The sequence below is a fragment of the Diceros bicornis genome, chromosome 2 (assembly GCF_020826845.1).
Source record: "Diceros bicornis minor isolate mBicDic1 chromosome 2, mDicBic1.mat.cur, whole genome shotgun sequence".
Classification (NCBI taxonomy): domain Eukaryota; kingdom Metazoa; phylum Chordata; class Mammalia; order Perissodactyla; family Rhinocerotidae; genus Diceros; species Diceros bicornis.
The window spans coordinates 29,270,850-29,297,016 of NC_080741.1; the positions used below are offsets into that span (position 1 = coordinate 29,270,850).

Here is a 26,167-nt window from a genome sequence, read left to right on the forward strand (position 1 = left end):
CAATAGCGTTGCTGGTGTGGGCTTTACTCCAAACCGAATGTCTCACCGCCCCTGGGAGGTGCAGAAGTGAGTTACCCTTGGTGGAAAGACATTGCTTTCCTTTGTTGGGCATCAGATGCTCCTTGTTCCCTTCTCAGTCCACATCTACTTTTATCATCACTGTCATCACACACGAATTGTTGGTGGTTAAATTGGGCACTTCTGTACCATCAGAGATTTGAGTGGATTGGAGAAAACTATATGATTTAAATGCTTTTGGAAGTAGTTTTAAAGAATGGCTTTAGAGTTACATCATCCCTTGGTATCCGTGGGGGATTGGTTCCAGGACCCTCTGCAGATACCAAAATCCCTTGCGGATGCTCAAGTCCCTTATCTGAAATGACATAGTATTTGCACATAACCTTTGCACATCCTCTTGTATACTTTAAATCATCACTAGATTACTTATAATACCTAATACAATGTAAATGCCATGTAAATAGTGGTTATACTGTATTGTTTAGGGAGTAATGACAACAAAAAAAAGTCTGTACATGTTCAGTACAGACGCAACCATGGAAGGCCTTTCTATCTGCAATTGGTTGAATCCACGGATGTGGAACTCGTGCAGTTTCCCTATCAATAAGACGGGAGCAATCACACCAGCATCCCAGGGTTATGAGGACTGAGCTGAGGTAGGAAATGCAGGGCATGAGGCCAATATTCAGCTGTGCCGGGGAGCCTTACCAGGAATTTCCGTTTCTGCTTCCAGTGGCTGCCTTGGGCATTGGTGGCCACGTGGGCTTCAGTGACGGTTTTGATGAGCTCCCACTCCTCGTCCGTGGGCTCTGGCTTGTGCCCGATGGATTTCTGCAGCTCTTCCCGCCGCCTCTTCTCCCGGTTCTCCTCTATCAGCTTCCTCTTTGCCAACCGCTTGCTGTCATCCAGTACCACTGGGAGAGGGAGAAAGTGAGACAAAACACAGATACTCCCCAGAACCGGGGCAGACTGCATGTCCCACAGCCTCAAGGGCAGGGACCACTGAGGCACAGGTGGCTCAGTGGATCCTGCAGGGTGGGTCACACAGGGGCATTTTCTCCCCTTGGCAGCAAACTACCATTGCCTAGCCATTGTCCAACATGAGCCCCAGTGCCAAACTCCCAGTGCCTAGCCAGCTTTTCAAAACAAAGCTGTGGGGGGAGTTGGACACTGGGCATCCCAACTCCACATAAGGTGGCCTTAAATAAGAATGAAGCAGAGAGAGGAAAAACCTGTGAACCCACAGGTTCACAGATGAGTCTGTCTAGCCAATCATCTGAATTCACTCTTAGAGTTTCTGTTCCTCCCTTTCTCCTCCCAAAGTGGCTCTTAGTAAGAAGAATTTCAGGTTAAAGAAAAGTTCTGGAGCAGTAAAGAGGAGGCTAATGATCCCTTCCTTAGAGGAAAAAGGACTCCAACTCTTCAATAGCTCCCTGAAGGGCTAATTGGAGTGTGGCTGGGCCTATCTCAGGCCTCATCGGTACTCACTTTGCTTTAGTCTCTACCTGGTCAACTGTCAATGGTGGCTAAAGAGCCCAGGCTTTGGAATCTAGAAAGGCCTGGGTTTGAATCCTGACACTACCACATTCTAGCTGTGCAACCTCTGGAAAGTTACTTAGGCTCTCTGAGCTTTTACTTCTTCCTGTATAAAATGGTATCAATAATACCCACTTCACAGGGTGTTCAATGCAATAATACACTACAAGCGCCCAGTAAATACAGCCATGACTTTTATCATTTATGCAAAAAAGGGCAGATAACAAAAAACCTATACTTCTGTGGTTAATTTCCAAAACAAAACCATTTCACCAGACTCTTAGTAACTATAAATGGAATGGGAAGTCTCAGGTTTTATACTAGAGAGTCACAGTATTTTAGAACTAGAAGGGACCTTGAATATTATCTGGTCCAACTTCCTCATTTCACAGAGGAGGAGGTTGATCCAGAGAGATCGTGACTTGCCTAAAGTCACACAGCAAGTTCATGGCAGAGCCAAGGCAAGACCCAGGACTCCTGACTCCATTTCCACAACATCATTATCCTAAGGCCATTTCTTGATGAAGGTGTGACCTGGTAGGAAACGAAAAAAGCAAATATAGCAGGAGGAAGAGAACCAGAGGTACTTAGCTAATCCACAACAGAATAGTGAAACCCCTGATCATCGAGATTTGACTGGATCATCAAAGTCAGATGAGCATTTACAAATGTGGGAAATATGAATGAGCCCTGTGAAGTCATGTTAAGTCACTTATTAAAGGGAGAAGAGGAATGGAGCTATACTCAGAGCTCCATTTCCCAAATGCTTCTGCTGTGCCAGGGATCCTTGCATTTGGCGTGTATTATCTAATTTAATCTTGAAAACAACCTTTGAAGTGGATAATTTCATAGAAGGGAAACTTGAGTTTAAGTCCAATGGTCACACAGCTGGTAAGTGGCAGATCTAGGACTTGAACGGTTTTCTGACTACAAAGCCTGAGCTTTTATAACACCTCACAAGCAAGTAAGGTGCACTCAAAATTAATTTCGACCCAGTCTAGATAAACATTGAGTTTTTTTTTTGGTGAGGAAAATTGGACCTGAGCTAACACGTGTTGCCAATCTTCTGAATCTTTTTGCTTGGGGAAGATCGTCCCTGAGTTAACATCTATGCCAATCTTCCTCTACTTTGTATGTGGGATGCCACCACAGCATGGCTTGATGAGCAGTGTGTAGGTCTGTGCCCGGGATCCAAACCCACAAATGCCAGGCCGTTAAAGCAGAGTGCACAAACTTAACCACTACGCCACTGGGCTGGCTCCTAAACACTGAGTTTTTAACCCCATAAACATTTATATCTTTAACTTCTCAATAAAACATGAAATGGATACTCAATAATAGCAGTTCATTATAGTGACACATCTAAGTATTTGGTTCTAGGTCAATCATTTTCACATATCCTGATCAGGCATATTGTTGGCAATGGCTAAAAGCCTTTAAAAGATAAAGACAAATAACACACTCAGCCAGAGGTGGGGATTAACCCAGGATTTCCAGACTAACGTCCTAACACAGCACTCCTTTTTTAAGATTCCCCATTCCGTCTTCTTGAATGGGAAAACCAGGACCTTCCACAGTTTTTTTGTTCTAGCTGAGAGAACTCTATTTATCACATAAATATAAGCCATGATTATTTCTGCTTTTATGAGGGAAAAATCCTCATTGCATTCTTTTTTCTTTCTTTTTCTTCTTTTTCTAACTAAAAGTTGGAATCCTTCATTGACGTGCAAAACATTTATGCCAGTAGAACTCATTAACCTTGATGCCTGGCAAAAGGAAGGCCACACATTCTGACTGACATGATTCTTATTTTATTATTAGATTAATTAAAGTGACTGGTGTAAATCCCTTGCACAGTGTGGGGAGAAGAGACCCCAAGGGCTAATCTCGCCACCATATGCTGTGGCACTTTGAAAACTGGGGAGGACGACTTCAGCTTGGAATGTTTTTATGGCTAAAAATATAACAAACAACCAACTGCAGGATGACTCATGCAATAGCACTCAACTTCACATTCTTCAGAAATTTCTGAACACGATGTTTTCTGCCAGTGCCCCGTCTCCAAAAATGTCCACAAAATAAATTCCTGTCTCTGCTTTTGAAAAAATATCTAGGACTAGTCCCTGAGGCTCCCACCACATGAATGTTACATGTAAAATTACACCTTATCAAGGTGAATGGACAAGACCTCATTTGTAATCTCTGTCACAAACAGAGTATTGCTAACTGTCCTGCAAATATGATAGGGATAATTTAACTGCTTTCCCTCACCCATCATCTGGATACCTTGAGAGTCAGGAGTTGACAAGGGAGGAGTAGGATGGAAACCACCCAGTAATGGCTGGGAGTGAGGGGTCCCTCTGTCCACATGAGTTCCTGCTTTCTTTTCTGCCTGGTTGATCTACTTGAACCAAACATTTCCCCAATCAACACTCCTTGAATATGAAGCAAAGGAAGAAGATTACTTACAATCTGTTGCCATGCCAACATAGATGCATTTTTTAAAGCGACATTCCTGGCACTGATTTCGTGTCACTTTGTCTATGACACATTTTCCTTCATATTTACAGGAATAGGATGGATGGAGATTTTTCTGAATGGTTCTTCTAAAGAAACCCTACACGAAAGAGAAAGACACAAGACAACAGTTTCATATTTTCTAGAATAAATGATTCCAGAATTTTGTGTCCACATAACTGCGATGGATTGTTTTGAACCTTACCTGTGTACAGGCCCGTAGCTCTACCTATTCAGATAGAGGACAACCGGCCCAAAGTGAATCTGAAGGATTCTAAATCTGAGCTGAAGGAGATGTCATAGGACTACAGAGTCAACATCTTTTTGGCATTTATTCAAGGAAAAGAGGCTAATGGAAAAATCTAGCGTTCGCTTTTGTTTTTTCTAAACATTGAGTAATATAAATTGTATTATTTCATTTCATAAAGCGCCATAATTGTGTTGCTAAATTAAGTTGTGAAGAGTTTTGCTACCTTTATACTGGAGAATAAAAGAGTTAGATACTTGTGATACTTTATTAATTAATAATTTAATCATTTAGTAATTAAATGGGTGCATTCACTATCTTTAGACATTTAGTTTAATTCTTGTTTTTGACTCTTGAGATGGCCATAACCAACTCAGATAGCCCCTTTGTTGTTTTTAAAGCTTTTTTTGGTAATGAAGATTGGCCCTGGGCTAACAGTCCATCTTCCTCTGCTTTATATGTGGGACACCTGCCACAGCATGGCTTGATAAGTGGTGTGTAGTTCCGCACCCGGGATCCGGACCTGCGAACCCTGGGCCGCCTGAAGTGGAATGTGCAAACTTAACCACTACACCACTGGGCCAGCCCCTCAGATAGCCCTTTAAACAACGGTACTCGGGGAGTAGAAAATTCCAGGTTTTCTACCAAATTTTTCCCATAGTTCATTGCATTGGGGTTTTTCCTTTCATAGCACTCTTTTTCTCCAGCATCCATAGACATACACCCTAAATTTCAATATGTTTCTTCCTTTCTTAAGGCATGGGAGAGTGCCACCATAAAGGTTTCTGAGGATACCATTCAGTTCCAGGTTTAGGTGACTTATATAACATTCTCAAGGGTGTGTTATGCTAGAACCTTTCTGGACATGATATTCAAGTCTTGGCAACTATACTTTTGTATGGTAGGAATTAATAATGGCAGAGAACACTTATTGTGAGGGGCACATTGTAAAGTGCTATAGACACATTCCATGTCCTTCGATCTCTTCTACAACCTTATGAAGTAGGTACTTTTAATATCTCCATTGCAGGAATTAACAAACTAAGCCTCAGACAGGTTAAATCACTTGCTCAAAATCACAAGGTAAGGCCATGCTGGAACTCGGCCTGGAACCCAGGAATTGGACTTTAAATCTTACTTAACTGCTTATATAATATAAACTGAATCCAATTTTACTGTATTATTTAAATGTTTTAGATGAACAGATTATAAATAGTCCCCTCCCACCAACTCCTCTAAAAAACACTTTGTTATATCTATTTTAGTAGAACAGAAAGGCAAAACAAATTTTGAAGATACTGTCTATTAAAGCTTAAAGGGGACCTCTAAATTTGTTATATAAATAGTGGGACTGAAATACCAGTTGACCTAGATTAAATATCCTGTTTAACTTTCCTTGGCTTTGATTATGTACACATACCACTTGCATACTCTTCAAGAGCTCTTTCTTATAATGAAAAAGTCAAAGGTAGGATTTTATATTGGGCAAAGCAGGATAAAATGGAAAAATGACAGCAATAACTGAAACGAATGGACTTGATTTGGGGCATGTCTGTAACTTCCTTATTGTTTCCACTGTTCAAGTTCTAAGAGAAAAATTGTCATGTTATATTTGGGTTTTGCATCCTTAAACACTTGAGTCCATTAGTTTGAATGATGTTGACGTACTGTTGTAAGATGTACTAACTCACACATGGGGCGGCTGTTTGAGATGTCAGCAGTGTTTCCCTGGGTATTCAAGATGGGCAAATCCTGCTAAAGCATAAATGTCAGGGCATGCCACAGAGTGAAAAACAAGCTTCCCTGGGAACCTCCCTCCTCTACCTCCGTTACCTCTGTCCAATCCACCCGTCTAGGGTTACCCCTGCCTGCAGGGCACAAGAAACCCAGAGATTCCTGGCAAGAAGACTTATATCAAAGATAGGGAGGAGAGAATCTGGGTTGCATACCTCCTCTGGAGGAGGCAAAGTTTCCCCAGAGGTGGAAACACCAAAGTCCAGGGCATCCAGTGAGAATGGCGACTGCTGCCATGAGGATAGGAAAATCGTTACTCTGAGGTCGGGAAGATTCTTTTCTCACCCATACTCTGACGTTGACTCATGTTCTGGGGGGCAGGGAGCGTGCTGAAGAGTCAGACAACACCAAGGAGAGAATGAGGTGTGATATACCAGACACAGGGGTAACATTCATTTCTCCAAAAAGGCTACTCTGTGAACTTTTAAGTGGACTGAATGAAATAATGTATACATTGTTCATTTCGAAAAAAAGTGTTGAGGTAGCAGGCTCTGCTATTCATAGTGCCATCTTTTCTGTGGCTTATCTCTGATGACTTTTCTTGGGGACTTCATGGACTAAATCCCTTTGAAGATGTTGGCCTCCCCTAAGCTATAATAAAAGCATATTTTGACATGTGATGAGGGATCACTTCATTTGAGTAAATGTAAAGATGTGAGGTCCCTTAATTTTAAAATGTGACAAAAATTAACTTCTGGAAGTGAACTTGACTAGAAAATATTTAACATTGTCTACTTATATTAGAAAAACCTCTTAGAGGTAAGCTATTAAAAAAACCTCTTAGAGGTAAGCTGACAAAGGAGATGTCCCAAGGAATGAATAAAGACATATATTCTATTGATGATTCGTTGGGAAGTGGAGGTCTTGCTTTTAGAGTCAACATCAGACATGTTTCTCTGCATTTTGAGAAGAATTGGATCCATTTCTTAGTGGTTTGAGATGATGCCCTGATTGGTGCACTAAGGAGCTGTGTCACCCTCCCAGAGCAATATTTGGGCAGCTATTAAAAAGCTTTGAATCTTTCTTAAAAATGGCTTAGTGGGGCAGTATGCTTTCTACAAAAGATGCATAAAAACTGGCACATTACAACAGAGAAAACATCTCCAAAAGGTTTCCACTGTCTTCAGGGCAAAACGGGCAAAGAAGATTCTCCTTATACACATTCCAAGTATGGGGTACAAATATTTTTAAATTATAGGATTGAATAAACCATATGTGAAGGGTAACCTTTTTCATCTTTGGCCACTCTTAAAAACTGTTTAATTTGAAAAATTCTTTTGTCTTTTTCCAAGACGCTTTGTTGTTATATCAAGAGATCTGCATAAGCACCTGGGAAGGCTTCCTTCTGATTTTATGATGGCAGCAGTCCTAGAAACAGGGTTCTGATCTGAGATAAAGGCACAGAGGCAGAGAAATCTAGCTTTTTGCTACGTGATTTCTTCTTTTAAGTAAACCTCAGTTGAATCAGGCCCCAAACATCCTGTGATCTTAGGAAAAGAGGCTAGTGGATTTCTTGATCATTATGAAGACATACGTGAGGCAGGGACATGGGTTAATAGGCTTGATTCTCCCTTTGTTTTAAGTCAATTGCTAATAAGCATTAAGTCCTCTGTAAGGCACATTCAGTCTTTAGAGTCACTTTGGAGAGTTGAGTATTAAATGGAATTTTCATTAGAGTCTCTCCCAGAATTTAAAATTTTCCATTAGAAGCTGATTTGAAAGAATCTCAAATGCTGCATAATTAGGTAGGTAAAGCCTTCTGAATAGGGGCTAATTTAGAAAAAAGACCCATTTGGATTACTGAGCTTTTGGAATGAGAGAATGTATCTAAGTTAACGCATTTTTATTACTTTCAAATAAAACCAATAAAATTGGGCTTTCAAGAGACAGTCTGCAAGTCTCCCAATTAATAAATAGCCAGGACTCATTTGTAGTTAGTTCCATTAAACTCCTTAAGATGTTATTTTCACAGACAAAATAGCAACCTTTAGCCCCATCTTTGTGAAAAGGTTACAAATTCCAGATCAAAGGGGTCTGGACAAATGAGAACAAGTTACATCACCTTCCAAAAAACAGTCTTGCAGCTATAAGGCCTTGTGACCTTAGAAATGACCTCTTTCCAATGGATGTATCATCTCAACACTTTAGCAGGCTTCTGCTAAGTATTCCTTAATTTCATGCACAAAAAGTAGGGAGTTTGCATAGAAAATCTTCCACTAGGGAAATGGAACACCTTAGTTTGAAATTGAGCTAACGTGTTGATATTTGGGGTTTAGGGTCAAAAGTTAGGAGGAAAGGGGGCAGTTGGAGGAGGGGAAGGAGAAGAGAGGAGGTAAGATGGGTGAGGGAGGAGGGAAGACGGAATTATTTTATAAATTTTAATACAACTTTTGCTTTAGCGTTTACATTTTGTGATAATTTAGTTTTAAACGTTAAAGGTAAATAAAACATTTAACAAGAAAAAATTTAAGAAGTCTTTCCCTGACTTAATATAATTCCTCATATATAAGACATTAGCTGAACGCTGGACACAGCACCCTGTTAAGCTTTATTCACCTTTATAGAAGACACTTTATTTTCTAGGCTAGGTTGTTGGACCAAAACATATTTGCCAGAAAGCTCATTTTAATTTTGAGGACAAAGATTGTAAGTAGGCAAATTTGGGCTCACTTTCGGTAAGTGAAGTGCCTGTTGATCACTGGTGTATTCGTCGAGTGTCTCCTGAAGATGGGTCTGTAGAGCATAAAATTAGCTGATGGATGACCAGAATTTACTTACTGACTGCAGGCTGTGCCGAAAGCCAATTTGGATAATTTCAGAGCATAATTGAATCTAAGTAGCCTCAAAGATATTTCCCAATGGAATCCTTAAAAGTGAGCACATTCACTCAGATTAATAGTGGCGAACAGCCTGCGGTAGGGCGAACTCTGTTTCCTCAAATACTGGAGATAAAACAGGAGGAGAAATGGCTATTTCTTGGGATGATAATGTGTTATAAAATCTCTATGCATTTTTAAACTCAAAGTGAGAATTTTATTAATTTCATTTCATTAATTCTCTCCCTGTCTAGAAAACCAGACATCACACTCTCTCAAAACTTCAGTTAGTTATTTTTGATTTGAAAAAAAAAAATAAATTCAGTTCCTGAACGTGCCAAAAATGAAGAGGACAACCAGACACTTGGATGATCACAGGCCATGAATGTTGGGGTTTGCTCCTAATTTGAATTTATTGTTGCATTCTGGTGGGATCCTGGGAAGGGACTGGAGCTGGGCTGAGTGCAAGCTCACCAGCCCCAGGGCCATTACCTTGCAGCCTTCACACGTGATGCAGCGGTAGTGATACCCGGTGGCTTTGTCACCACAAACTACACATAGCTCGTCCTTGTCTAAGTAACTTGGGATGTACCCTGTGAAGAAGGAAGAGAGGAATGTGAGAAAACAATATCGTGTTAAAGTCAAGGACACACCATAGCTAGGAGGAGGGGAAGGAGAGGACAGAAGGTAGGGTGGGTGAGGGAGGAGGAAAGACTGAATTGTTTTATACCTTTTAACACAATTTTTGCTTTAGGGTTTACATCTTGTGAGCATTTAGTTTTAAATATAAAAGGTAAATAAAACATTTAACAAGAAGAAATTTAAAAAGTCTCTCCCTGCCTTAATATACTTTCTCGGTATCTTATACTTATCTAATGTCTTGTCTCACACTTACAGAGTTAACATCAGGCCCAGGATTTCAGAGTGCCTTAGAAATAGGTGTGATCACTCTTGCTGTGCAGGTAGGAACAGACCTGAAAGCTGTTGGAGCCAATGAATCATGCAGAGAGGCCAGGATTTGAGACACGTGGAGTGCCCCGGATTCTGGGTAACACAACCTCTTTCTTATTTGAAGGCTTATTTCAGAACTTGTTCTTGGAAGACTTGGTCCACTTTGGAATCAGAGCACCATGAAACAAATTCAGGAAACTTTATAGCTAGAAAGTTCCTGGGAGATCATCAGGTACTTTTGAGGTGAATAGGCCTTTAGAGGTTGGCCTTCCTCATGGTCACACTAGAAATTAATAGCAGAGACTAAAACCCAGATCTACTAACTTCTAGCCCTCCAGTATAAGTTAGGCTGGTCTTTTTCTAAAAATAGACAGTTAACTTAAAATAGAACGAATAAGGCCACCCCCCCCAAAAATTCGGTGAACTTGTGATATTATGAGACACATCCCAACACTGGGTAATGTGAAAAATAACAGAGGTTTTACTTATTAAGAAAAAAAGAAAATACAACCATGATAACTCTCTTTATTAGTGTATTATTAGTTTAAATTCCTTGACCCAAGAAACCAAGGTTTAAAAAGCAAAACAGAAGCAGTCTACACTCCATCTGTCTTTGCCTCTTTCCTTTCACATGTAGAAGATGTCCACACATGAGAAACTGACTCAGCAGGGCCAATTTAGTTTCATATGTATCAACAACTTACCATAGAAGCACACAGCTTTACACAGGACCAAAAAAAAACCAAAACAAGGCAGGATTTGCTGGGATATGGAGAAGGGAGAGACTGAGAAAACAAATCATTCTTTTTCCTGATCCCTTAAGGCCCCTTAGGAAGTTCTTTGACTCAGTAAACTCATTGGTTTCAATAAAGATTAGCCAGGTTGAAACGACAGATGACTTACTGTATGTTTCACTTTGCCATTTTTGAGATTTTTTTTTTATTAAACCAGGTCACTGAGGCTTACTTTTCAGAAAAAAAGCCATAAAGAATACAGAATAAAATGAATCCTTTTCATAATTTCTTAGAAATAACTTTGCTCAGACTTATTTTAGAAAAATGTCCCTTCTTGGGAATGACTTCAAAGTGAGCTTTGGTAATGCACACGATTATCTTTTTAAATATCACAGCTTTTCTTAGTTTACTTTTGCATCATGCAAACCATGATTCATCTGTTGAGTTCACTTCAAGGGTTTCAAAACTCTCATCAGACATCTATAAAAAGAGAATTCCAGGAGGGATCTGGGCAGAAAGAAAGGAGACTGGAATGATCTGAGTGTTCATTCCATTGTTCATCTATTCATGAATTCAGAAAACATTTATTTAGCATCTACTATACATTAGCACTCTGCTTGGTGCTGAGAATATAAAAACAAATAAGACACGGTTTCTTCTTTTGGGAAGCATATGTGTAAGCAACTGAGTTCTGTATTTCCAGTTCTGGTCATTTCTCAATGAGAGAAAATAAAGTGAATATAAAGGAAAGAACATGAAAAAGTGCTCAACACTATTGCAAGGAAATGCAAACCAAAACCACAATGAGATACCACCTAACATCCTCAGGGATGGTTATAATAAAAGTGACAGACAATAACAAACGTTGTGAGGATCTGGAGAAATTACAACCCTCGTATATTGCAGGTAGGAATGTAAAATGTGCTTTGGAAAACAGTTCGGCAGTTCCTCAAAAGCTTAAACATAAAGCTACATATGATACAGCAATTCCTAGGTATATATACCCAAGAGAATTGAAAACATATATCCATGCAAAGACTTGTACATGAATGTTCAAAGCAGCATTATTTATAATATCCGAAAGGTGGAAACAATCCAAATGTCCATCAAATAATGAACGGATAAACAAAATGTAGTATATTCGTACAATGGAATACTATTCAGCCATAAAAAGGAATGAAATACTGTTACATATTATAACAGGGATGAACCTTGAAAACATTATGCTAAATCAAAGAAGCCAGACACGAAAGGCCACATATTGTGTGATTCCATTTATATGAAATATCTAGAATAGGCAAATTCATGGAGACAGAAATTAGATTAATCATTGCCAAAGCCTGGAGGGAGGGGAGAATGGGGAGTGACTGCTAAAGGGTGCAAAGTCTCTTTTCAGGGTAATGAAAATGTTCTGGAATTGTATAGTGTTGATGGTTGCACAACTCTCTGAATATACTAAAAACTATTGAATGAGAAACAATTCTTTTGTATGGACATATTTTGTACACTTTAAATGAATGAATTTTATGGTATGTGAAATATGTCTCAATAAAGGTGTTATTAAAAAAACAAAGAAATAAAGGAAATAAAAGAGGAGGGATCCATTCAACAAACATTTATATGGGTATACTACATGCCAGGCAATGTGCCAAAGATCTAAAGATAACTAAGTTTTCATTCTTGGGGAAGCTTTCAGTGCAATGGGGAAAAGAGACAATAACAGATCATCTGCACATAATGTGGTAGGACTGGGATAGGGCTATCTCCAGAATCACGAAGGGGAAACTCTTTAAGAAGCCTTCCTGTCCATCCCCCAGCCCAAGTCCAGGGGTTGGGTGCTCCCACACTGCCTTGTGCTCCCCTAAGAGTAGCCTTTTTTTTTTGTGAGGAAGATCAGCCCTGAGCTAACATCCATGCAAACCCTCCTCTTTTTGCTGAGAAAGACTGGCCCTGGGCTAACATCTGTGCCTATCTTCCTCCACTTTACATGGGACGCCACGACAGCATGGCCTGACAAGCAGTGCATCGGTTGCGTGCTAGGGCTCCGATCCGGGCCGCCAGCAGCGGAGCGCGCGCACTTAACTGCTACGCCATGGGGCCGGCCCAAGTGTAGCCTTTTATTATTCCCATTATAGCTACCTGGGAACTTTTTCTTCCTTGAGATGGTAATCTCTGGTTCACTATACATTTCCACAGTTCAAACTACAGTTTCAGCTAGAGGTCAGGGACCGTATCACTCATGCTTAAACCCCCGCGTCTAGCACCTGCTTTCTCTGAAAGGAGGCATCATAGTTTCTCAAGATGGCTGCTATTGGCCAATGGGAAAGAACATAAGGGAGGAGGATTATATCTGGAACCTACAGATGAGCAGGCTTGAAGACTGGAGGTGTGCCTGAGAAGGCTAAAGATCTCGGCAAGGGTTTCTGAAAGAAGTGATCATGCAGGTACCGGGGTCCAAACTTCTGGCCTAATGAAAACTGCATTAGAAAGTTTGATTTTTGGTAAAGAAACCAAAAAGATTCCACTCAGATTAAGACAAAGACGTCCAGATTCAAGCTCATCTAAGACCTAGTGATCTGGGGAGATGCATACTCACTCATCAACTAGATTTGGTCCTGCTTTCTTTGACTCTGCTCTGATCACTAGGTTAATACAGTGAGACAAGACTAAGGAAAGCATACAGGCAATATCATTTGTCACAACATAGAAATGAAAGTCACTATGTCCAGGCCAGTTTGATAAAGATGCTGTTACCAAAAGCGGAGATTTGAAGTCTGAATTTTATACAACTTGTTCAACTTTCTACTTTGGGCTATACAAACCACTATCCATTGCACTCAAAAGAATCCTCGCTGCTGGTTAGGTTTCCTCTTTACACGATCATAAACCCCAAATCCCAAGGTTGGATATCACTGTGTGCTAGGTAACTGATGGTGCTATGGCACAAATTTAATAAGACATACTAACAAAATCTACAGGAAAATCATTGGGCATTGATGCATTCCAAACACAGTTTTGGGGAGTCCATCCATATGAAGAAACTACATAAAAAATTCCAACAGGGCTCTGTGTTTAGAGAACTAACTAGTTATCAAGTGTGTAGAATTGGGGGAGGGTCATAGTGAAAATGGTCAGAGCTGTTCTGGACTTAAGTAACATTTACCGATGGACTTCAGTGGTCAGTCTTTAGGAATCAAAAACAATGTGTGTATTAGTTCCTTACAAAGCCCAGATTTGTTAAATAAAATATTACACTAAGTAATACAGTTCATTGTAGAAAAATTGAAGGACATAAATTAGCAAAAAACAAGTTTACCTATCAAGTCTTCACCACAGGGATAACCACTGTAGCATCTTGGTGTTTCTTCATCTTAGATTAGTATGTGTGACTGTGTGTGCACATGTACTTGTGTGTGCATTGAAACACATGCTTATAAAACACAAAGTAACTTTTAAATAGCAAAGTAACTGATTATTAAAACACACACCTTCCTGGTAAGGGCAGATGGAATATACATATCGATGTTGTAAGGAAAGCTATCTCTTGACTTCTTATAGCTAGAAGTTATGTATGGTTGATCAGAGTAAGACTTTTGAGTTCTTGGTATCAAGTGCAGATGGCAGAGATAAAGGAGAAAGAGGTGCAGGTCATTTTCTTCTAATCTCATGTTCGGGAACCAATTGTAATGCAGCTGGACACTGTGTTGCTTGTGGGACATGCCTTGGGAGGGCCGGAGAATATTAACCAGAGTTAATGCAGGTCCTTCGTGATCTCTCACCCTACCTCACCACAATCTGCCTGCTTTATCCTTTGGTTTTGGCAGTAGGACACTGAAGAATTCCTCCCCCATGTAGCTCAATAATTTACATAGATAGTAGAACTGTTTGACCTTTAAAGTTCTTGTGAACCCTGGAATCCAATGATAATTCAATCTGTGAGTGGAATGGATTCTTTCTGTTTTCTGACTGCTAGTCTGATGGCTGGTTTGCTTTGTTCTCTTATTTCTCCTAGATTATCTTCCTGGTGGGTGGATGAATAGGTGATTAAATATGTCTTTAGTTAAATCGAAACATCTACTTAAGTTGGTAGCGGTTACTTACACGATCATACTAGTGCACCCCACCCATCTCTTTCTTTTCCCTAAAATATTAACTTCAAACCATCTTATTTACCCAAAACGGTCACCACGGGCAATGATACATCAATCATTAAGCCTAAGTCCATTATTCATCATTAAATAACTTCCATCAGGGAGTAGCATCCCACACATAATGAATTGGTAGGTGGGGATTCTCTTAAGGCTACTGAATATACTTGACAACATCACATGCTAACTAGTTCTCCTAGAGAACTTAACCATTTCTTGCTCTCCTGGCTCAGTGTCTCCATCTTTTTCCTTTTTCATGCTCACCAATTGAGTCACATGCTGGCTGATATACACAGCTAAGGAAAATGCATGTGTAGTGCTAGTTCTCTTGCCAGAAGTGGACACTAAATGGATGTCGGGTTCTGTCTAGAAACAAATATGAGAAACATAACCTTGGAAGCCACACTGCTCATCTGAGTTGTCCCGGGTGACTGTTAAAGAAGCATGGTTAATAATGCCAGAAAACAGTTAAGACTGATGATGATATGTGACAGTCCAAGGATGATATATTTTTCCCAGCTCTTATGCTTAGATGCATGATTTTTTAGACTAATAAACTATGCTGCCACTTTATCAAGCATATTATTATGAAAGCAAACTCCATCTGTTTGTTCAACAAAAGACTTAAGAGATTTTTTTTTTGTTGACACTTGGAAATATCTGATTAATTGCTAAGCATTATCCTGCATGTAAAATAGGTTGACATGGTAAGACATTACCAACATTTTTTTTACCTTTTTTTTTGGTTAGCAGCTTTATTAAGATATAATTCACACACCGTACAATTCAATAGCTTTTATATATTCACAGAGTTGTGAAATCATCACCACAATCAATTTTACAACATTTTCATCATCCCCCAAAGAAGCTCTGTATCTTTAGAAGTAACCCCCCATTCCTCCCATTCCCTCCACCCCCTCTGCCCTTAGCAGCCACTAATTTACTTTCTGTTTCTATAGATTTGCCTATTCTGGACATTTCATATAAATAGAATTATATGTGGTCTTTTGTCACTGGCTTTTCACTTAGCATAATGTTTTCAAGGTCTATCCATGTTGTAGTTAACATTACTTTAAAAAAAACTGGATTCTCAGAGGGACTTGGTATGTGGAAGGGGAAAATTTTTTCTACATTTGCTCTAGAAATCTTGCAACAGGCAATAAGCTTGGCTTCTTGGTTTGCACTGGATTCAAGGCTTTCCCGTGTATGGGTAAAATCAGAAGTCTGGCTAGTTTAACTCTTTTGAGTGAATTATAACAGCAACTCAAGTCCTAGGAGAAGAAACACTGTCACCTCTTGTCACCTTGGCAGACACACAGTCCTTGGGGAAAAGGACATAAGGCAGATTAATCTTGATGGTAGATGTAAAGTAGAAGGTGCTGCCTAGGAAGGTCGATCTAACAGAAGGGGAGAGAAGCTGATTTCAGAGACCATTTCCATGTTGGCTAATTTTATCTTCAGTATAAGACCACTAGCCTAGCAGAACCAGTCCTGTCATCTAAAAGGAGCAGTGCTGGGGGCTGGCCCGGTGGCACAAGCGGTTAAGTGCACGCGCTCTGCAGCAGCAGCCCGGGATTCGCCGGTTTGGATCCCAGGCGTGCACCAACGCACCGCTTGTTGAGCCATGCTGTGGCGGTGTCCCATATAAAGTAGAGGAAGATGGGCATGGATGTTAGCCCAGGGCCAGTCTTCCTCAGCAAAAAAAAGAGGAGGATTGGCAGATGTTAGCTCAGGGCCGATCTTCCTCACACACACAAAAAATAACTAAAAGGAGAAATGGTTATTATTGGTAGTGGGAAATATTTTAGGCAGTTCAGAAAGGTGAAAAAGGTCCATGTTGCTGATTCATCTTGCGGAACTGTCAACTCATAGCCAGCAAAGAACCCTGAGTGGTTTGGGTCAGGATATTGGATGACACTATATTTTGACACCCCTAAGGAAGCTAAATCATTAGCAGGTTTAGTCATTCTTCCAATTTTTTATTGAACCTCTTCAAATCAGCCCACAGCTCAGACCCTTCAGATTTAAGCTTTTTTCCCACTAGCACCTTCTTCCTTATGTTGTTTCTTTATATACTTAAAAAAATATTGAATGGCTCATCTCAGCCTTTTCTCAACATACTAATTCTGATTCCTTTTACATTTAATTCTTAGTATTAGGTGCCAAGTTTTGCATCACATTAATCTTTAACTCTTTGCTAACCACTGTGTTCATCCATCCATCCATCCATCCATCTCTCTCCATTCCTTTATTTATTTAACAAACATGTATGGGCCTAGTGTGTAAGACCCTAGATACACACTTGAAACAGCTTTAACTTTAAAGGTATTCTTTCATTGCTATATGCAAATTCCCAGCAGAGCTGCCTCAGAGGGTCCCATTTCACAAAATCTTTCCTTAGAACGTTAACCATCTTTCTGCTCTTCTGCTACCCTCGTGGAATCATTGAGCATCTTTGCTTTACACTTGACCTCTGGCTGGCTGGGCCCTTGCTGCTGGGGGACAGAAGACACTGAAGTCCCAAGTCTTCAAACTCGAGAGCATTGTGGGTAGAGGAGGGAAAGGGGAGCAGAACGAGGTCAGAGATGTTAAGCCAGAAAAGGGGAGAGAAGATGATGACCAGGGACTCTGGATTTCTATCACCTAGAAGTCTTAGGGCAGAAAAAGGGGCAAAGCAAGTTTCAGATTATTTCTTCCGACTCAAGAATTCCTGAAACTAAAATACATTAATTTTTAGGGCTAGGCTTGGGCATAATTCAGACACAAGAAAAAGTGCCCCTAGCTAGACTTCCTTCTCCCTGTAGACTCAAATTCTTAATAGCTGACATAACCTTTCAAGCTACAATTAGAGCTAAAACACATGAAGGTGCAAATCACTAGGAAAGGGAATAGATTGGTATAATGAGTCTCAGTCAAAATTTTAATCAAAAGGGTACACACACTGGCAATCTACAGTGTTTGGCTTGCAGAGTGTTTAAAAATCTCAGCCAATTTTTAAAACCAAGAGATTTCACATAAAATCCAGATTTCTTGCTTCATGTGAGAAAATGGGAAGACCTGGAAATACTGAGCCCAAATTCTCACAGGGTAACAATCAACTGAACTGACAAGGGCAGCCCACCTCCTAAGAAAGAGATATACTTTCTAGTTCTCCACAGTCAGTACCAATCTCTATTCTTGCATTGTCTTTTTAAAAGTAAAAAAAAAAATTCACAGAATTTTTATCTTGTCAAAAGTGGGAAGACAAAAGTGATTCAAGAAAAATGAAAGAGACTATATTTCTTTATGGAAGTGAAAAATATCCCTATCATATAACATATAAACAATGTATGTGTCGGTTGAAAAATTTAAATTAAGCAGTCCTTATGCAACGACTGCGCCTGTCTCTCATTAATATCAGCTCTCTGGCACTTGTAGGCATTGGAGTTTTACACCTCTGGTACTAATGAGATCATTTCCTGTTTTAAAAACAGGGATAGGTTAGAAAGTGGGAAGATAAAGTGTATTAGAAGAGTGGGGAACAGAAAGGGAGCGGAAAGGGTCACCAGAACGTGCACTAGCTGTCTCTGATTTTGCTTTGAGAGTCAATTTATGGCACTGGGCTTACACAGAAGCACCCACAGTTATTTCATGTCCTGCATGTTTGAGAAAAATGAATGCCTTTTCTTTATCTGAAAATTCATTGAGAATGAGATTCAAGTTATAGCTCTAAAAATGCCAGCTATCAGCTCTTCAGCCTGATGTTATATGAAGGGGAAGGAGCGATTGCATTATCATCAGGATAACATCATTGTAGTTATTAGCTCTAGTGGTCTCCCTACAGGTATGCCCCCAGTCATAGTAGATGCACCCTTCAGAGTGTGAAGTAAAGGAGGTTACTGCCTTCATGGTGCTTATGATCTGGATAGAGTTGACATAGGCAGGCATATATGAGGAAGAGAACCCAAATTCAGACTATAGGAATGATCTATAACACATATATATAAGTAGCACGTCACATGTATATACGTACATGGATGTTCAAGTATACTCCATCTTGAAACAACTCACTGTACAAAAATATGAATACTGAGGAGGGATTTTCACATCACAAAAGATTCTTTACTTCAGATGTTCTCTAAATATTAAGTTCTTTTAATGCAGTGGTTCTCAACTGGGGGTGATTTTGCCCCCAAGGGAACATTTGGCAATATCTGGGGACATTGTTGGTCCTCACAACTGGGAGGGGGTGTGTGCTACTGGTATCTAGTGTATAGAGGCTAGGAATGCTACTAACCATCCTACAATGCACAGGACAGCCCCCACAACAAAGAAGTATCTGACCCAAAATGTCAGTAGTGCCAATGTTGAGAAACTCTGGTCTAATACACATTATATGTAATTTATTTTCTTTTAAAAAAGGTGATGTACACAAATTCAGTGTACACAGATTCAGTGTTATTGTATAAACCAAGGGGTACCTGCCTTTGAAGCCAGGCCCAGTCAGGAGCGGGGGTGATGGAAAGAATGTGGTGCTGGTTAAATAGAAGAGGCCGGCGGGCTATGAGCTGAGTTAGTGACCTGAAGTGATGCAGGCTGAGAATGGCAGGTGTACAACGGGGTGTGGCTGGCAGTGGGTGGTAGCTGGAAAAAAAGCACTGTTGCTTCAGGGAGGGGGGGCAGTGTGGCAGAGAGAGGGACACATGGAGAAACTGGCCAAGATTTCTGGAACAGAGGGTGTGGGCAAAAGCACAAAGCCAGAATCAAAAAGGAACTCTTTAGGGCAGGGAAGAGTTGATGGTGTTAGTGATTGATCTACCAGGTCATGGAAAGGGTCAGAAACTTTGAGGAGGAGTCCTGTGGTGGGAGGACAGGGAAGAACTGCCCCTGAGGGGCTGGAAGCAGAAGGTTTGAGAGAGAGGAGAGGAACGTGGAGACAAGAGGACAGGACAATGTTTCGGGAAGTATCTGCAGATAAAGGAAGGGGGCGGAGTGGGGTGACCACTTGAAAGCACATTCTGGGAGTCTCCAGGAGAACTGAGGAAATTCTCTAAAGCAGCTAGTACCGAGGGAGCTGAGATGAGGGTGGTACCAAGGACAGCGCATGGAAGCTTAGGGTCATGAGGATCTGGAAAAGGAAGACTACAGACACTAAGTAAGCACTGGTACTTAGTATCAGTACAAGAAGATGGGGTCATAAAAGCTGGACCAGAGCAGACGGTAGAGGGGGAAGCAACTGGACCTCAGGCTGAATGCACCTGAAATCTGGCAGCTGAGAAAAAAGCTTCCAGTTTGTGGGAAAGTATTCATGGGGAGATGCGAGGATGTGAACCCCGCACACAGGAGATAAACAGTGCCAACATTCTTTCCCAAGCCTTCCAGGCACCTGACTTTAGTTTCTCATAATGCCTTGGACTCCTGCTATTAGCTTTCATCATGAGACATGGTAGTGGATGCTTTAGGATGAGGTCAGGGCATCCAGTGAAATCTCCGAAGGACATATCTTTGACAAGACAGAGACCTAATTCTCAGGAAAGAAAAGAAAGAAGAGGCAGCTCATGCTTTTATCTGTACTTGGACTTGGTTTGGAAACTACTACTGTTCCTTACTTTGCTTCCATTCCTGGGTGCTGGGAGGCACTTTCATTTAATCTTTTGAACAGCAAATGTGTTCTGTATTTTTTTTAAAAGCTTCTATTGTTTTCTGGAGTGGTATTGTCTGTTAACAGCATATGGGTAGCAGTACCTAATTTGAAATCCTAACCTTACCTTGGCATCCTTACAATTATATACCTATTGTAGAAAAATCTGTGATTGCATTAACCTCTTAAGTACTACATTTTAAAGACTTCATGTCTGCAACACTTAGGTCATTGGGTGGGCTGATTATATATGTGTTCAAATTAAACAAATTCAACTAGAGAGGAAGAGGAGGGATGGGAGAGAGGGGGGAGAAAGAGGAAGACTGAGGGAGACAGAGGTAGAGAGGAAGTAGGTGGCGGGGGAGACATAGAGAGGGCGGAGAGGGGCAGGGAGGGAAGTGGGGGAAAAGAAGAGAAAGAGAAATTGAAATAGTGTGCAATCATCTCATATTCAAGTTCATAACTGAGACTGATTATGCAATGGGACTCATAAATCTGCCCTTCTTTTGATTTCCTCTCCTTCCTGCCTCTCACCAGAGCGAGTGTGATTCTAGGGTTTAAGGGTACCTGTTTCTCATGTAAGTTTTTTTTTTCCTGGGCAGACTTTGTAACCTCTCCATCCCCAACTCTACTGTATAGCAATCTGTCTCTAACTTTAAAAGAGGCCAAGGAAATTCTAATTAGAGATCGTATTTCTTTGGGGCTTAACTCTTCTTTTTAATCCAATCCTCTTGATGTGGGTCACTTCAAACATGCCCCACCTTACCATTTAATTTCCATTTCTAATGTCTACACAATTATTCACGTGAAGTCAACAGAGCTACAGAACATGAAAAAAGACTTAGATTCCTGTCCCCGAGACAGAGGGGCAATGAAAGTAGATTCGGAAGGGACAGGTCTATGTGGAGTTTCTGCTTCAGCTATTCATGTTTCTTTCTGCAACACTAAAAATGTGGCTGTGGAACAAGAACATGTGCAATCAAAACCCAAACCGAACAGGACAAACACACCCCATCTCCTTGATCCTGGCTCGAAAACAGGAAATTCTTATTCTCTTGGACATAATAGCCAATTCTGATGCAAATGCTCTGATAACTTTTTGGACACGTAGTTCCTATAAAGATGGCATGGAAAATGTCAAGCAAAGAATCTTGCGGAGAAGAGTTGCCCAGGACAGACACTTCAGGGAAGGATTCTGTTTAAACAGACCCAGAGGCTGACTGGCAAAGCTGCCCGCAGAGAAGCCAGACTCAAGCTCTACGGGGACTTTGGAATGTAATTGGAATTTCTGGTGGAAACAGCTAGCACCAACACCCCGCCCCCCCCACAAGAAAGAAAGATAACTTTTTTTAAAAAAAATGCTGAAACCACGGCCACAAAAGAGAAGACACAACACTCTGGCTGCCAGTTCCCCTGCCCTCTGTCTGATTTCCAAACTTGCTCTCCCCTTCCCTCCCAAACTGGGGGCCAGGGAGGAAGTGTGGGAGCAGAACCGGCCGTGATGACTGATTTTAACACAACAAATCATGGCTCTGTTACTTGAAAGACTGAAAATAAGGAGCTCCTATCTTCTGAGTAATTGCTAGGGTTCTTTTTATTTGTCCCAAACTTTTAAAAATTAAGAATGTGTTTTCTCATATTCTATCTGAAAAATAAGACAGACATTATATTCAGCATGTCAGCCCTCCTCAATGTGAAAATTATATTGGCTCTTCACCACTCCCTCCCATTCTTGTAGTTTTATTTTAAACGTGATTCGATGAACTGACTTCTGACTCTTCCTTAGTTTATGTTCTCAACGCTTCAGGAGCTTGATAACTTCTACCCGCCTTGGCTATAAATGTAAAAACATAGAAAAACAACACAAAGAGAACTAAAAGTCATTTTAAGGTGTACTGTTAAGATAACTCGTCTTAACATCAGGTTTTGTAGCCTTCCTTTATTTCATCTATGTGTACTTATAATACATTTTTTTTTACACAAGATTATGATCACTCTCTACATACTAGAAAACTCCAACTAAAGCCTAGAGAATAAGCTGTCCTTAAAAAAAATAATGAAAAAGTTAAGACAGCTGCCTGCATTATTGAAGAGTGTATAGAGCTGTAGTGACAGCAACAAACACAGATGAAGCAATTATGAATTTCATGAAAATAGATAAAAATCCAATTGGAATAATGAGGCCTGCCCCACTGAACACCTGTTTATAGTCTTAATTTTGCCTTAAGGAGATACTACTGATGTCCTCCAACAACAACAAAAATCAATAATGGATCATTATGGATAAACGTGTTGGGTGCGACCTTTTGTCCTAAGAGACAGTTAACAGCTGGGTTTAGTTTTACTGGGATTTACTTAAAGACTTGTAACAGTAAATAATGGCGCATTTAAGAATATTTGCCTGCTTTGATTTAGTGAGTTTGGCAGGTGGCAGTGGCCTTGCAATGGCATATGGCTTTGAGAAATTACATCAATATATGTATACAAAGTGTCTTTCCCTCTAGTTCATGCATCAAATTAATTAGTAAAGAATCCCTGCTTTAACATTTTTATAAGCAAATATTCACCAGCATTGGTTGAAGAAAATATAGTGAAAAGACAAAAGAAAAATGAGTTAAATATCCTGAAAAGTTTTGCAGGAATTTTTAAGAATAACAGAATGCCCAAATAGACAGACACCAATATTTTATTGTGATCCTCCAACATTATGAAAGGCATATCCAGGCATGTCTTATGAGGCAATGTTAATTTCTTCTTTTCAAAGATAAATTACTTATAAGTACAATATTAAACGAAATAGAAAGCATACACAATCTATCTCAGATGTTCCCATTAGGAGACTTATATGGTGTGCCCCTTGTAACAAATGAGAAATTCTGATGCCCTTCAAGAGGATGTGAAACTAAATGAAAATGCAGATGAATGATTCTGAATATGTTTTATGCTGTAATATACTTCATAGTTCACATTTGGAAGTTACAGAATAGCACAGAAAATATGAACACAGTATATGGTAAAAACTAAACAGGTATTTTAGTTTTAGTTTGTTTTTTTAGATTTTGTTTATTTGTTTTCAAAATGGGCTAATTTTAATTATAGAGTCACATTAACGAAAGCAAATGATAATTTTTATAGGAGCCACAATCAAATAAATTACATTCTGTTTTTTTTCACACAGAAATTCATCTTTGAAGATCAATGGGTGTCATATTCCTGCAAATTATAGAAGCCTGTAAATTTGATTTCCTATGCAATATCTTGTAGATGATACACAGAAAAAATGAGTTTCTGGCGTATTTGCACTAGAATTCAAGTTATTTTCAAAAGCATTTCTACCTGGCAGTTGCTACTAAGTTCTTGAGCACTACCTGTTTGCCTCTTTTATTGTACTTTTAGGAAATACAAGAAATTCTGTTGATAGAAACTTAAACAGCATTGTAAAGCCACAGTGTCTATTAAAATAACTGGATATTGCACTTGCTTTAACATTGGCTATTTTGAAGGATATGTCACTGCTTTCATATAGAGAGTTCCTTCGACATGATTCCAGACATATCAAACTTTAGGGACATGATGGCAGTATAAAGTGTATCAGTTTCTTTTTGAGTTTTACATTCTTACAGCTTGATCTGGTTACAAATACATTCTTGACAGTTTACATGGATAAGTAAATAATATTAAAATCAACATTTACACATCCTGACATGTCAATATATAATACTATCAAAAAAATCACTAAAATATTTTACTAGTTAACTAAAATAAACTTTTAATATACGAAGTGCCAAGAAAAAGTCAAATGAGTTTTAATTTGAACCTGAACTGAGGAGAATGGTCCCACTTCAAACGCCCCAGTGCCTGTCCACCAAGGGGAAGCCTTTTACGTATTTTCTTTAGTAAAGTAGCTGATAATATTCACTTTGGGCAATATATGTATATATACACACAGCCTACAAAAACAACTCAATCCAGCTTTCATATATGACGAAAAAAAGTGCTGGGAAATCTTTGTTGTTCACGGACCCCTTTCAATTACCTAGCAACCTCTCTTTACTGCTGTTTTTAATTTCTAACATTCAGCGTTCAAAGTCAAAGATTTGACGAAGCTGATGCAAACAGTAACATTAAAACGCAATGGAAACAAACACGGAAACTTTTAACAGATTGAAGTAGAATGGTCCCTACCTTTTTTTTGAGAGTACGATGGCGACTGCACTTGAGAATAAGTAGGCTTTTCTTCAGTGAAATATTCAGGTTGGCTGTATTGATTCAGGGCCATGTCCAAGTCAGAGTCCTTGCTTTTCAGCATGTTTCCAGGGTAACTACAGGTATAAGGCTGATTCACTGCCCAGGCCTGTTCCATATATATGTTGTTACTGGGCACAGCCTGAGCGTTGCAACCACTGTAACCCGGACTATCTTCAAAATACGCGTAATAATCAGTGGCCTGCATGTAGCAATTGCTGCCAGCAGCTGGGTGCACTTCATATAGTTCTTGCATACAGTAGTTCATTTTCTTACCCTGGTTCAGTTTCTACTTTACATATATACACACTCTACACATGCATTCACCAGCCCCATACACCCCGAGAGCCGGGCATATACGCCGAGACGCGTACATCCATACACATGAAACGAGAAGGGAAGATGAATAAACACCAACACCAACACAGCAAGCCAGCCTGCTCTACTTTGGAATAGCACCTGATGTGCTAAAATCCTATTTAGATTGAGGTGTCTTTTGAGCTCTCCTGCCATTCAAACATATTGGAAAGCAGATTTCTGACTATCAAAGGTCTTAAGCTGTGAATGCAGCTAATTCCTGGGGAAGATGGCAGGCAGGTAGGGATGACCTCCACTCAGCTGGAGGAGTGACAGCAAGAACGTTCCTGTTATTCTGAAGCTGCGAAGATTCATTTTATATGCTGGTTTTAACCCCTTTCAACATGATTAGGAAATGATTACTCATTGTTATGTCATTTTAGTTGACAACTTAAGCATGAAACATTATAAAGACATCTTAGAGAATATCCTTAGATACACAGAAAATCCTAAAATCAATAATCTAGTTTATTAGCATGAACCAGAGAAAATCCAGTCGTAACGAGCCTGATTGACTCCACAGCTAGTCGTACACATGTTAATGGTTACGTCTGTTGTTGAATGTCACCGATTGGCTTTTAATAGCAAGATCCAACCATCCTCCTAATGACACGCAGGTCCCACAGGTTTTTAAAACATACCCAAGAAAGCCGCCTTCGAAAATGCTGCTGGTATCTGCAAGTGAGTTCTGTTCTGTTCCTTGCACCTGATCATTTTCTACATCATTAGCACTAATCTGCATGAGACCTAGAGCTTAAATTAGCTGTGCTCAATTCTGTCTTTATATTTTGTTTATAAGTGCATGAGGGAGGGAATGTGCCAATACCCTTAAATGAAGAATACCCGTCTATCACAGCAGCTTCCCCTTCTGTTTGTGCTTAACAGCGCTCTTAACAGGAGTATGTGGAAAACAGTGTACAGTATCATTTTATTCCCATTCTAACCTGGTTTTGAAATTATTTTCAACCTTAATTGTGATTTAAGTAGTATTCATGCACTTGACATTTAAAAATAGTGATCCAAAATGGAAAAGTATTTCTATAAGAATTATCGTTATCTTTTAACTAAGATGCTAACAAATATCAAATTAGACCACGAATGCTTGCTAAGATGATTACTCATGGTATTTTCTCCATGTGGTTGGGGGCTAGCACGCATATGTCTATGTTTATGCGTGTGTTCCA

General features: G+C 39.9%; 1 protein-coding gene across 1 annotated transcript in view; it reads right to left on the reverse strand.

Annotated features, from left to right (window-relative positions):
• THRB (thyroid hormone receptor beta) overlaps positions 1 to 26,167 on the reverse strand; it is a 360,716-nt gene that overhangs the window by 15,171 nt on the left and 319,378 nt on the right. Inside the window, exons 5-7 of the mRNA XM_058553892.1 lie at positions 9,421 to 9,521; positions 4,024 to 4,171; positions 727 to 932 (exon numbers count right to left, since the gene is read on the reverse strand). Coding sequence (XP_058409875.1) covers positions 727 to 932; positions 4,024 to 4,171; positions 9,421 to 9,521 — 455 coding nt within the window. The remainder of the gene's footprint in view (positions 1 to 726; positions 933 to 4,023; positions 4,172 to 9,420; positions 9,522 to 26,167) is intronic.